The 14,034-nt window shown below is 34.7% G+C and overlaps 1 protein-coding gene across 8 annotated transcripts in view; it reads right to left on the bottom strand.

Moving 5' to 3' along the window:
- The window catches only part of L3MBTL3 (L3MBTL histone methyl-lysine binding protein 3), a 105,423-nt gene that overhangs the window by 74,320 nt on the left and 17,069 nt on the right, over nucleotides 1-14,034 (bottom strand). For all 8 annotated transcript variants that reach the window (XM_045544341.1, XM_045544345.1, XM_045544342.1 and 5 more), the window contains 2 exons: nucleotides 7,046-7,162; nucleotides 83-194 (listed from right to left, as the gene is read on the bottom strand). In XM_045544341.1, coding sequence (XP_045400297.1) covers nucleotides 83-194; nucleotides 7,046-7,147 — 214 coding nt within the window. In that variant the 5' untranslated portion in view covers nucleotides 7,148-7,162. The remainder of the gene's footprint in view (nucleotides 1-82; nucleotides 195-7,045; nucleotides 7,163-14,034) is intronic.

Genomic DNA, 14,034 nt, shown 5'->3' with positions numbered 1-14,034 from the left:
ATTATAAAACCTTAGATATTCTTATTTCGAATCATCCAAAAAAAAAAAAGAAAGAAAGAAAATGTAGACGACCCTTTCTTACCTTCTTGAGCGGTTGGTACCATCCAAGTGGTGGTAGCAGTTGCTTTCTTCACATTTTCCATCTCGCTCTCATCTGTAATAACTTCCAGGGCTCCAAACTCATTTACCCGAAACTAGCAACAACATGGCAAAAAGAGGCAAAATTCACAAAAGTGCTCAGGATAGTAATTATTTAATGACTGACACGTACTGTCTTTAAGCAAATTAATTATGTGTTAAAAGTCAATTTAAACAATTATACCTCGATAAGCCTTCTACCAACATTAAGACCTTTGTATTTTACTAATTTGGAGACTCAGGGAAGAGGAACAGAACAAAGCATCAGGATATAACAGCCCTGCCCTGTCCTCCAGAATTGCCATCTTGCTTGGATGTCCTGTCATTTCAAACACACTTCGTTTTTTTAACTAAAATGTGTTTTTTATTTCATATTTTTGCTTTAATCACAGGAAGTAAAAGGAGCGTTACTCTTTCCCAGGAATCTACTTGTGTCACCCATGCTCACCTACTTCACAGAGAAGGGACATCCCTATCCCAGAAATAATGACCTGCACATCCTTCTCCTTAATAAGTTGCAAGATGTGAGCACAGAAGGCTGCAGCGTGAGCCTTGTAACCCCAATGTTACACTTCCTCTTTCTCCTGCTGCTCTTTAGAATTCTCCATTATCTTCATCTCTAGTCCTCTGAACCCAGTGGAAATTTCTGTGAGAGCTAAACAAGTCTATTAGCTATAGGCCAAAAAATATTATCCCTAAAAAGTAAGGGCCTTTTGATTTCATGGACATTCCCATTCCAAATATTGAAAATTTCCTCTCACCTCGTGGCAAGCTTCAAAGTATGTCTCTACAACAACCTGGTTGTACTGAGTGTGTGTTGAAGGCTTAACCATTACCCATGTGCGGGGCCCTGTTCTCTCTGAAGAAGCTAGGTTTACTCTCATATTCACGAATTTCAAAAGGTTTTCCATAGTCCTTCTGTTTTTCCTTAAAACAGAGAGACATTATGGATCCACTAATTTTAACAGATGATGAACAGCTAGAAAGCTCAAAATTCAAAAGGATAAGAAAACTTTTTAGATCTTTCACGGAAATTATGAGCATGCAAATATGTAGTATTTAAGCAAGGCTCTCCATTTGCCAATCTGAAAAACGTATTTGGTCAGCATGCCAATAGAATTATTTATTTCACCAAACTATATCAGACTGCAAGTCAGAAAAATCTTAAGCAAAAAGTACCAATAATTATTCTTTCCACCAGGTTAAAATAGCACCTTAAACAAATTTCTACACATAGTCCACAATTATTAAATGCTTTCTAGACTGAATGAGGTAAAATGGTCAAGGAATGTAAGAATGTTTTCTCCCTACTACATATTCCAGATACAAGTTCCCAGGGTAATATGTAAGTACTATTCCAAGTGTGTACACCTAATATGTCAGTGTAGGAAGTGGTAAAAAGTTAACTGGAAGAAAAAGAGCTAAAAATAACTTACTTTTTTGGAAAAAAAAATCTTAAACTTTTTTTTAATGACCACTCTGAAAACAGAATATTTCAAACTAAGGCTGACAGTACCATCTACTGGGCAATAGTAAAAAAAACAAGCTATCATGATAATTATTAATTAAGGATATTAAAGAATATGATAGAAAATCAATTCTGAATTAAAATTAAAAAATAGGCACAAGCCTGACAATTTACTTCAGGTAAGTAATTTTACTTTCATTACATGTCATTGATGTTAATTTATGCTTTTTGACAAATGTGAAATGTGAGAAATAGTATCAAACATTTACATTAAACATGAAGTCTCCTGTGGCTTAAGGTTCCAAATTGCTGTGAAACCACCCTGCATTTTAAACACTGAGAAAGAGACCACCATTGAGTTGAATCTCCAAGTAAAAATTCAGATCTATGATACCCAGGAAGCTTTACGCTCAGATATCATCAAAGTTAAAAGGTATCTTTCAACAATACAACACTTAATCTCGGTCAGCTTTTCCTTCACCTAAAATTAACTGTCAGTAACTGACCTATAGTCTAAGCACAAAGTAAAGCTGCAATGTCACTTAGGGGCACAGTTAACTCTTCTAAACCAGAGATCCATGGATGGACTTCAAGCATTTATGAATCTCATAAAATATATGTGAAATTATGGTATATGCACATACATAGTTTTCTGGGGACAGAATTCATAGCTTTTATCATATCCTCAAAAGAAAACAACCTTGAAAAAGTAAAGAACATCTGCTCTAACCAAAGTTGCTTATCCCAAAAATTAAAAACCTCAAAGCATTTTCAAAGTATCTTATCATATGCAAAAAGATATAGGGATCAAATATTTCTCTGGCTTCTCAACTTGGATTTACTGTGTCTTCCACGATATTACTATTATAAAAATGTCAGACAACATAGGTTGTTAGGTGCTGCTAACATTACCGATGTCCCACAGACAGAAATTCCAGAAAGACCGATACATTTCCTGGCATTTTTTTTTCAATGAAAACACCCAGGTTCTGAAATTGGCAAAGCTTTTATGCATGGAATGCTAAAAACTTCACCTTTATTTTTTAGATTATTAATTCCCTTAACCTAGAGGGCTAAGAATAGTATAAAAATTTGTCAAGTGGCTCTACTCTACAACCAAGAATATCAAAATTATAAACTTTGCAAAAGGGATTTATTAATATTAAGGAAACCAAACACATCAGCTGACACAAAACTGTTTCTGCATGTGGATATATCCAGGTCAGTCAGGCAAGAATCGTGCCTGAAGTGTTTAAGGGGTTGCGAATGTTTTGTTTGCTTGGCTCGAACTATCTTTAATTGATTCAATTCTCCTCTTTATTTTTGCTTGTAAAGGCAAAGGATCTTTTGCCTATTTTTGCCTGTCTTTAATAATAGATCATCAAAAGACGCTGCTGAGGTTATTATTTTCGTTTTATTACTTTCAATGCTAAGGCTCGAATTCTACTTACCAGTGCGTTTTAAGGGCAAGGATATTTGGTAACTGAACTATTTTGAACATTAATCAAGGCAAGGCAAAACCACATGTTAAGAGTGCAGTGAATTTTACAGCTGGGTTTCTGCCTGTGCTGCAGGGTCTTGCTCGTGGCTAAGCAGCAATTTTTCTTACTAGGTAAGATGCTATCCTCTCAGGGGTGTATCTGCATTTTACTGAGGGACTCTGAAAGACATTATGACCCAGAGGAATGATTCTCTGCGGATAAATTTCAGACATCATTTGAAGTGCAGGTGGAGAAACTGCTCAGGTACAGGCCACTCCTACCAGGCAGCTTTCCACTGCCACTTGGTCCCCTGCCTATTCTTACAGATGGCCAGGAGACATTAATCTACAAATACTAATTTGTGTTTTAAAAGAACAAATTAGGTTGGGCCGGGCGCAGTGGCTCACGCCTATAATCCTAGCCCTCTGGGAGGCCGAGGTGGGTGGATCGCTCGAGGTCAGGAGTTCGAGACCAGCCTGAGCAAGAGCGAGACCCCGTCTCTACTAAAAAAATAGAAAGAAATTATCTGGTCAACTAAAGTATATATATAGAAAAAATTAGCCGGGCATGGTGGCGCATGCCTGTAGTCCCAGCTACTTGGGAGGCTGAGGCAGTAGGATCACTTAAGCCCAGGAGTTTGAGGTTGCTGTGAATTAGGCTGATGCCACGGCACTCACTCTAGCCCGGGCAACAGAGTGAGACTTTGTCTCAAAAAAAAAAAAAAAAGAACAAATTAGGTAACGGTAAAATTTCCAAAGCTTGCTTAGACAAAGAAGTCCTGCTAATGACTACAATATTTTCAAGAATGTCAGTGGACGCTTGCTGTCCTCCCTTAATACTGTGCACCTTCTTCAGCTATTCCCTCTTCCGGAAGCCCTTCCCTTGCGTTCTCCAGTCTCTGCTCCTCAAAAGTATTCTGGAGACTTCTACCCGAATGGTGGCATCTGAAGCTCAAATGACATCTATTTTTCAAAATATTCTGGTCCCGCCAGCTGAAATAAATTTTTACCTCCTCTAAATTCCTATATTTTCCTTGTGTCTCTTTCGATATGAAAATGCTTTCTTCTCTCCTTAGGATAGCAGCAGTAAGACAATCAATTTCAGTATCAGGAAAGTCTGGTTTTAAGACCCAGTTCTGCCAGTAACTGACTTAAGCAAATGAATTAACCACTCTGGGTCTTCCACCTTTCCCATCTGTAAACTGACAAGAGAGATAGAAGGATTAAATAAAAGGATGCAGGTAGAATGCTCATCAGAGAGTAAGTCCTCTATTCTTACCCAAAGAAGATGTCAGTGCTCTGTTTTATACAAGCTTTAGTTGGCCCAGTGTGGAAAAGGGAAAGGGGATTCTAGTAGCGGGGAAAAGTGAAAGGGGCCCAGGGTGGCCTGGGTAGAAAACGAGGGCAGCACTGAGGAGCAAAATGAGATATGGTCAGAGAGAAAAGTAGGGGCCAGACCACCACAGAAACTCTTGTGGTAACGTAGGGGGCTTGAACTTTGCCATGAAAGATTTGGGCAACCGCTAAAAAATTTTAAGAGTGACGTAACTTGATTGGACAGCAATCACGAGGCGTGTATAGAGAAAAGTTCTTTCAAAACAGCAAAACTTGAAGCATATAAAAACCTTGAATTCTACAGATTAGTGGACTGTATTAGCTGGATTCAACTTCAGCTGGTTGTCTTAGGCTACCACACTGTCAGGAAATAAATCCACATGCCTATGCCCATTAAAAACCAGAACGCTGGTAGGGAAAATAGGCAAAGCATGAAGTGCAAGCATAAACTTCATGATTTAGTCTAAGTTTTTTCTAATATCCTAATTTTATAAAAAATCAATTTCACAATCAACTTAGCAACTCAGATTTTAAATAAAGAACAAGTGAATCAGAAATCCCTAGTAATATAATCAACTGGCTAGTCTCTGAATTTCCTCAGATGAAATGAGTTATAAAGTAGAAAATAATTTTTAATTTTTTTTTCAGTGAGGTATCACAGTGAGCTATGATCACACCATTGCCCTTCGGCCTGGGTGACAGAGCAAGACCTTGTTTCAAAAAAAAAAAAAAAAAAAAGTGAGGTATCAAACTGTCCATAGTACATGAAGTGAATTGAATACATGGCAATTACCCAGGTAACTAGATGAGTCTAAAAGTCATATCAAATAACCCAGATTATACTACCCACTAAATGGCCTAAGTATCTGATTACCAATAAAAGTAAAAGGTTAATTTCTAAAATTCACAGTTTAGAAAACCTAAAGCAATCCAGATTTCTTAGGGATGGAAACTTCACTCTATTGTCAAAAGCTAACTGAACAAGAGTTAGAAATTTCATCATCCATTGGACATTAAAAAAAAAAAGCTATTGAGAAGAAAAAGGATAAAAATGCACTAGAAAAATAAGGGAGGAAAGCAATAAAAAAGGCAGTTTAGATAATATATTGCAAACCAGAAAAGATATAGTATGTTAAATGCTTTATATACATTTTTTCATCCTCATAACAACCTTATGACATAGATTCTAATATCCCATTTTATAGATAAGGATTCTCAAACTTAGGGAATTTAAACAATTTGACAAAGCTCAAGTAGCTATTATGTCGTTGACAGTATCAGAGTTTGAGAAACAATTTTTCTTTCTCAAAAATTTTCAGCACCCTATCTCCATCATATCTTACTTATTCAGATGAACATGTGGAAAATGCTAGAGTAGGTAGAATCCCTGACATTCATTTAATTCCTAACTGACAACAGAGGAAACCTGACCAACAGAGCTTAACTGACTTGTTCACGGTAATACAGAACTAAAACTGAAAACCCAATCTCCTCTCCAGATTCCACTACAGTAAACCCCACTGCAATATCTGTGTTACATTAAACTCAGAGACGTTGGCATATTGTACTTAATTAAAGCTAACCCAACTAAAATCTAAGTATTTTTTCCAATGACAGGCAGATTGTTCAAATAACCACTGAGGACAAGCTAAGGATACTTGTCAAGCCATTAAAAGGGATTAGATTCCAAAAAGCCTATATGAAGGGGCAGGAATTTCCATTTAAGACAGCCCAGAATACCAAGCATTAGAGAGGCAAACCAAGTGACAGCCTGTTCAGGAGATAGGAAGTTCAAATATCTGAATGACCAAGTGCAAACACAAAGTCTAAAGGGCCACAGACAGGTTCAAGGTTCCAAAGACAGGATCAGAGTAAAAGCAAATTAGAAATGGCAATGGGGGTGGGGTAGGGGGAGGTTTGCTTCCCAGGTGGGTGCTTGTACAACCATGTTTCATGGGGCAGCAGAGGTGGTCCTGGAAGAGGTTTAGGAGAACTGGAAACAGGGCACAGTGAGCACATACAAAGCAGGAGACTGAAGCATTGCTCTCTGAAGGGTTCTCACCTAGACTAAAGCAGGCTGGTTTACAGAAAGGGTCTTCTTTTGAAAAAGAGATTACATAAAAACCCACATTTACAGTATAAATAATTTAAAGGAGGTGAACAGTCTTGTTTATTTACTATGTTAACATTATCCAGTTTTTAAAAGAGAACATTAGGATACAGGGATTGTGACTATTCAAAGTTACAAAACCCATTTACTACAAAATCTAAGATGCTAGGTCTTCTAAGTCTGCCATTTTCACATTCATTGCCATTAAGATAGAGTCAAAACAGAGAGGATCCATCTTGAAGCTATGAATCAATTTCTGCAAAATAAACACATACTGCAGAAATATTCCTTACTCCTCTAACTGAAGTGACAAACGCTTTTGCCAATCCATCAGCATTTCAAATTGTCTAACAAGTTTATTGTACAGGTCTAAGCATTGTAAAGGTCTAGTGCTAAAAACCTACAGCATTATGATTAATGCTTTTAATTATTATTTCACATATGTATTCAATTTTAAAATAAGCACACACACAGAAGCACACACATATAATTGTATGTAACAAAGATAGCTCACCTTTAAGTCACTTCCTGGTAATGTACCTACTCCATCTTTCCAGTCCATAACACTGAATACATCAAACTCTTGACCACTTGTGCTAGAGGCAGATTCAGTCATGATTTATTTTTTAACCTGGAAGGAAAAAAGAAGCCATATCACTAGATATTCCACGGAGAAATCTGTTTTTAATTTAGTGTTCATTACTTCAATTTCTCTTAATTATGTACTTTTTTTGATCACAATATCCCATATCCCTACATTTAAAAACAACTGCTATCATTAACATTTTTTTCTCAGTATAATCCCTGATAAATTATAGTAGAAAAAATGTTAATAAAAATTTCTAAGTTAAAAAGTGTCATGATAAACTTTTGCTGTTCATTAAAAAAAGGAATTCATTGATTTTTACATTATTTACTTAAAACAAAAAATCATGATACTGTACAGATAGAATTCTTTACCCTCTAAGTAGTTTTTTTTTTTCTGTTTTAAGACACTGAGAAGAAAGTAAGTATGGATAAAGGATAGAAGTAATCTAAAATAGTGATTTAAAAAGAGGCCTTTTTGATATTAAAAAAGAAAAAAATTCAGTCCATTATTGACTGTCACCTACACTAAATTTATTAATTAAGTGTTTATTCTATAAATACAACAAACGTACAATGTGATTGATTGTTTCAGTAAATTGGTTTATCCATCAATTAAAACATTTAGCAATTTGTCACTCTGGCAAACAGGAAAACAATCTCAAAATGTACAGTAAACACTAATAATAAAGCTCTGCTAAGATAATCAATTTATCTAGCAAAACACTGATAATGCTTTTAATTTTCCTTTTTTTTAATTTCAAAACAAAACTATTTTCCATAATCACATTGTTGGTGGCAGTATTGATACTGTTGTTCTAAGACTATTGTCTGTAATAGGAGATAAAACAAATAAGTAATTATGTTGGTTTCACAGACAACCAATGAAAGAGCAATGGATTCTAAATTTGAATGGAAGCATCAGGATAAATTCATGATGTGTTTTATCTTTAAAAATATACATTCTAGTTTTGTCCACTGGAAAAAAATCTAGAAAAAAATCACCCATCAATAGTAATGAGCAGCCTGGTGCTCAGACTGTGGTATCTAAATACCATTTCGCCCAAGTCTCCCCAGAGAAGGAGGTGATTTCTGCTCAATGGCAGGAAATGTCCAAGATGAGACTGGAACACTTGTCAAACAAGAAAGCAAAGAAGCTATCAAAGAGAACAAAGGTTATATTCAAAGAACTTAAGAACCAACTTGAAGAGGTTCCTGCTGGCCAAAGTTAGGCAAAGCAGCATCCACAACACTAGCTGCAGTAAATTGAAACACATCAAATAGGTTAAATTCACAAGTTTATAATGATATGCAAAGTAAACAAACCAAGAACATTGCATTGATAATTTTTGAGGATACAAGGGAACCAACTCATTATTTGGAAGAAGAAATAAGATTTATGTTGCCTTTCTGTGCAAACTGTATCTCAGGGTAACCAAAACATTGGTGAGAGGAAGTTTCCCTTTAGAAAGAATTTTAGCTAATAAATGAAAAAGGAATGATAGAATACTACCATTTACAATCCTTAATAAATTAATGGCTCTAGGCAATGACCATCAATGGCTACTAAGAATGCAAATCCAACACCATTTATGAAGTAGTATTGCCAGGAAAAAACAAAATCATACTTAATTGGATCAAGTCTATTTATAGGAAATACCAGAGAAAGGGAGGATGTTAAATTACACCATAAAAATATAAGGAACAAAATCCAGACTGTCAGAAACTCTTTAGCATCATTTCTCCAAGTGTGCATTTCTCAAGGGCCTCTGAGACCCTGTCAAAAGGTCTACGAAGTCAACTATTTACATAAAATACTAACAGATTTACTTTCTTCACTGTGCTGACATTTGCACTGATGATGCAAAAGCAAAAGTGGATAAACTGCTGGTACAGCAGCACCCAACATAGTAGTAGTCATTTATTCTTTTTTTGTGTGTGTTCAATGATTAATTTTATGTGTCAAAGGCACTGCATTCTTTAGTTACCCCCATGCACTCATAGTAAACAAATGGCAGTTTTACTAAAGACCATCCTTGATGAAGTAAAAAGAATAAATTTTATTAAGTGCTGATATTTGAATATATATCTTTTTAAAGTACCATGGAAAAGCACTTCTGAATAGTTTGATATGCAAGCTAAACAAGATGCTTTTTAAAGGGAACACCATTTTTACTTAATAGACTATGTTCATTTGGGTTTGGATATTTGGCAAATATGTTGCCAAAAATAAATTAAAGGAGCTTGTCACATCAAGGAAAACACTGACAGTATTTGTTGCTAATAATTATATTTAAGCCTTCAAGGAAAAATCAGGATTTTGGAAAACTTGCAATCACTACCACAGGCTCAACAGCTTCCCAACAGCTAAGGACTTTTCGAAGAAGATGGATGGGTGGTGATAATAATGAATGTGATTTTTAAATATTTCATAATTAAATATGTCAACATTTAGAAGAACTGCGTAACTTGGTGAAGCAATATTTTCCAAATGACCATGCATGATGGCACAAAATTATGCATGTGTAAAGGATCCATTCAAAGTGCAAGACAGACCAATGGATTTTAACATAACAGAGTATGAAAAGCTCATTGATAAGATTTCAAATTGCACATTGTAACTAACCTTTAAGAAACTACCACCTGTCAAGTTTTAGTGTGGTATTAAAGAAGAATATCCACTATTAGACAAAAAGACTATTAAAATATTCCTCCCTTTTCTAAGCCATACCTTCATGAAGCCAGATTTACCTCATATAATTCTATGAAAACAACCTAATGCAACAGAATGTAGAAGCAAATATAAGAATACAGGTATTTGCTATTAAATCAGACATTAAAGAGATTTGCAAATATGTAAAACAATGCTATTTCTCATTTTTTTTAATTTTGAAAACTACGATTATGTTTCATAAAAATTATGTTTGCATATACTATAATGTACTGGATTTATTATTATTATTTTTAAGTAAATAAATAGTTTAAACTATTTGCAATAGAGTAAATATTGATATGTATAACCTATACAATCAATACATCTTTAGGCTTTAAAACATTTTTAGAGTGAAAAGGAGACTTGAAACCAAAAAGTCTTAAAGCCAATAACGTACAGGATAAAAACTTGGTTTTTTCCCACAGAAAAAGAAACTAAAAAAAAAAAAAAAGATGGAAGAGGAAATTTGAAACTTAGATTAAAAGAGATTTAAGAGATATATTAACCAATCATAATACCACAATTCATAGATCTTGTCTGGACCCTGATTTAAACTATTTTTTAAAAAGATTATTAGACAAGAAGGGAAGCATGAATACCAACTGGCTATTTGATGATATTAGAGAAATACTGTTGCTTTTTTTTTTATAGGAATGACAATAGTTATGTACTTTTAAAAGGCAGTTCTTCCTCATATTTTAGAGATACAAACTGAAGTGAATAGATGAAATTATATAATGTGGGAAATTTGCTATAAATTAATCAGAGGGGTGAAGTAGTCAAATAATACTGGCAATGTGTTGGTAACAGACATGTAGGGTCCACAGTAGTTTGTTATTCTACATCCTTATTTTGTACATGCTTGAAAAATTCATTCAAGTTTTTCTTTTTTGAGACAGAGTCTTACTTTGTCGCCCTGAGTGGCATGCAGTGGCATCACCATAGCTCACTGCAACCTCAAACTCCTGGGCTCATGTGATTCGCCTGCCTCAGCCTCCCCAGTAGCTGGGACTACAGGGACGCACCACCATGCCAGGCTAATTTTTCTATTTTTAGTAGAGAAGGGTCTCACTCTTGCTCAGGCTGGTCTCAAACCCCTGAGCTCAAGTGATCCTCCTGCCTCGGCCTCCCAGAGTGCTAGGATTACAGGCATGAGCGACTGAGCCCGGCACACGATTTTTTTAACCTCAGTCTCCTTATACAAGAGGGCTGTCCAGAAAGTATCCAGCTATTGTTAATATAACGAGAACACATTACATGTTTAGATACTTTCCGGACAGCCCTTGTACCTACAGCTGACCCTTGAACAACATGGGTTTGAACTGTGTGGGTCTACTTATACACAGATTTTTTTTTCAACCAAACATGGATCTAAAATACAGTATTCATGGGATCCACAGGGCAGACCTATTGGACTTAAACACGAGTGAATTTTGATATATGAGGGGATCCTAGAACCAATCTCCCAGGAATACTAAGGAAAGACTATAACATACATTCATTTTTAAGTAAATATTTCAATATTCTTTCTTCTTTCTTCCCTTTTACCTAGAGAAAATGTCAAATAGTAGACATGTATTTTATTAAGTCTATTTCTGATCATTTCAAAAGTTATGTAGTCTGAATTTGAAGAATCAGATTTCAGAGACATCAAAGCAGAGGCAACAAAAGCAGAAACAGACAAATGAGATTATATCGAACTAAAAAGCTTCTACATAGCAAAGGAAATGGAGTGAAGAGAAAACTTACAAAATGAAAGAAAATATTTGCAAACTACCCATCAAGGGATTAATATCCAGAATATATAAGAAACGCAAAACTCAACAGCTAAAAAAAATCTGATTTAAAAATGGGTAAATAATCTAAACATTTCACAAAAGAAGACATACAAATGGTCAACAGATACATAAAAAGAGGCTCACTATCATTAATCAGAAAAATACAAATCGAAACCACAGTGAATTATCATCTTACTCTTGTTAAAATGGCTATTTAAAAAAAGACAAAAAATAACAAATGCTGATAAGGATGCACAGAAAGAGGAACTCTTATACACTGTTGATAGGAATGTAAATTAGTACAGCCATTATAAAAAATAGAATCAAAGTTCCTCAAAAAAGCTAAAAATAGAAAAAGCATATGATCCAGCAATCCCACAAATGGATATATATCCAAAAGAAAGAAATCAGTATGTCGAAGAGATAACCTTCACTCTCGTGTTCATTGTAGCACTATTCACAATAGCCAAGATATGGAATCAACCTAAGCATTCATTAATGGATGAATGAAGAAAATGCAGTCTATATGCACAAAGGAATATTATTCAGCCATAAAAAAGAATGAAATCCTGTCATTTGCATGAACCTGGAGGATATTATGTTAAATGAAATAAGCCAGCACAGAAAGGCAAACATCACATGTTCTCACTCATGTGGGAGCTAAGAACATTTATCTCATAGAAGTAGTAAAATAGAGGTTACCAGAGGCTGGGAAGGATATGTGAGAGGGAGGGTTAGGGAGGGGATGGTTAATGGGTACAAAATTACAGTTAGATAGGAAGAATAAGTTTTAGTGTTCTATGTACAGTAGTTAACAATGTATTATATATTTCAAAATAACTAGAAGAAAGCATTTTGAATGTTTCCAACACAAAGAAATGATGAATACTTAAGGTGATGGGCATCCCAATTACCCTAATTTCATCAATACACATTACAGACATGTATGGGAATATCACATGTGCCCCATCAACATGTACAATCATTACGTATCAATTAAAAATAAATAATTTTTTTTAAAAAAGAATCAGATTTTACTATCATTAAGACTTAATCATCAAAACAGGAACTAGGATGTGAAGGCCAAAGGAAGAATTATCTAAGAAACAGTGAAAATAAGAAATGAATAAGACTTGCAATTAAGTTCTGTGCGACTCCTCTCTTACTAAATACATAATGCTCAGCAGTGAAATTGACTGCCTACTAAGTGACGTAGGAGTGGCAACTTTTTCCTGATAGACAGTAGAGTGACAGAAAAAAATTTTCCCCCTGGTGGATAAACTGGGTAAAACCCAAGTGATCCTTTAAAAACAAAAATTTTACTGTTCTTTCTGGTAAAATCTGTAGATACTAACCATTTCCATTATTTTCTTTGTCAAGTATGCTTTAAGGAAACTTATCAAAATTATCTTACAGTGTAGAAATTCTCAGCTCTGACTATCCTGGTTATTACATTCTCTATAAATATAATAAATAGCATTTGTTTACTATTTGTTGACACAATACGCATATTTTTAAATTATTAATTCGATCTTACCTTCTTCTAGAAAAGGATTCAAAGTGGCAATTTACCTACATTATTTCACTTATTTCTTTTTCACAAAAAGATGGGTTCCTCCATCCCTCTAGTCTACACTGAAGAAAGTGACGTGCAGAAAGATTTAGTAACTCTCTCAAAATCACAGCTGGTGGCACAGCCTTTAAACCTAGGTCAGTTCTAAATCCAATCATGAGCTGTTTTTCTCAACCACTGTCTAACCTTTATAGAGTTTTGTCCCCTCTGAAAATCTGGCAAAACCTACTTTCCCCAGAACGTGGTACTTCTTGGAACATGGCAAAACCAGCATACTAGGGCCAAAATTCTTGACATAAATATCAAGTGTATGTCAGTCCAACATGTATGCTTTTAATAAAAATTAGCAAAAATATTATGTATCAATTAAATTATTGTTAATTTGCTTATTAAGAAAACGTCTTAAGATGCATATATAACACAAATACATGTTTAGTCTTTTCCTGCCTAAAAACGATACATGTACAAAATTCATAGGAGCAAAATCCTGTCCATGTCTAGCAGGAGGAATAGAAAGAAGAAAAAAATCTATAAGCTAGCACTGTACAAAACTTGCAATAAATATTCATTACATTTTTAAGAAATACTCAAGAATATGCCTCTGTTATACATTAGTAATGTTACAGTGTACTCTGCCTGTAATCAGATATCTAAACTTTGTAACAATTATTTTCATTCTTTTTCTCATTCTGTGTTTTGTGGATATTTTATATAAAATATTATAGCATTAAAATATTTGCTATGTTGTCTTTCCCATCAACTATTAATAATTTTGAAGCCATGGCTACTTTTATTATCACAAGAAGTCTGAATGGCTACAACATATTAAGTGTTTTTCCACCATCTATTAATCA

This window comes from Lemur catta, chromosome 2, assembly GCF_020740605.2.
Source record: "Lemur catta isolate mLemCat1 chromosome 2, mLemCat1.pri, whole genome shotgun sequence".
Lineage (NCBI taxonomy): Eukaryota > Metazoa > Chordata > Mammalia > Primates > Lemuridae > Lemur > Lemur catta.
This window is presented reverse-complemented; position numbering and strand designations above follow the sequence as displayed.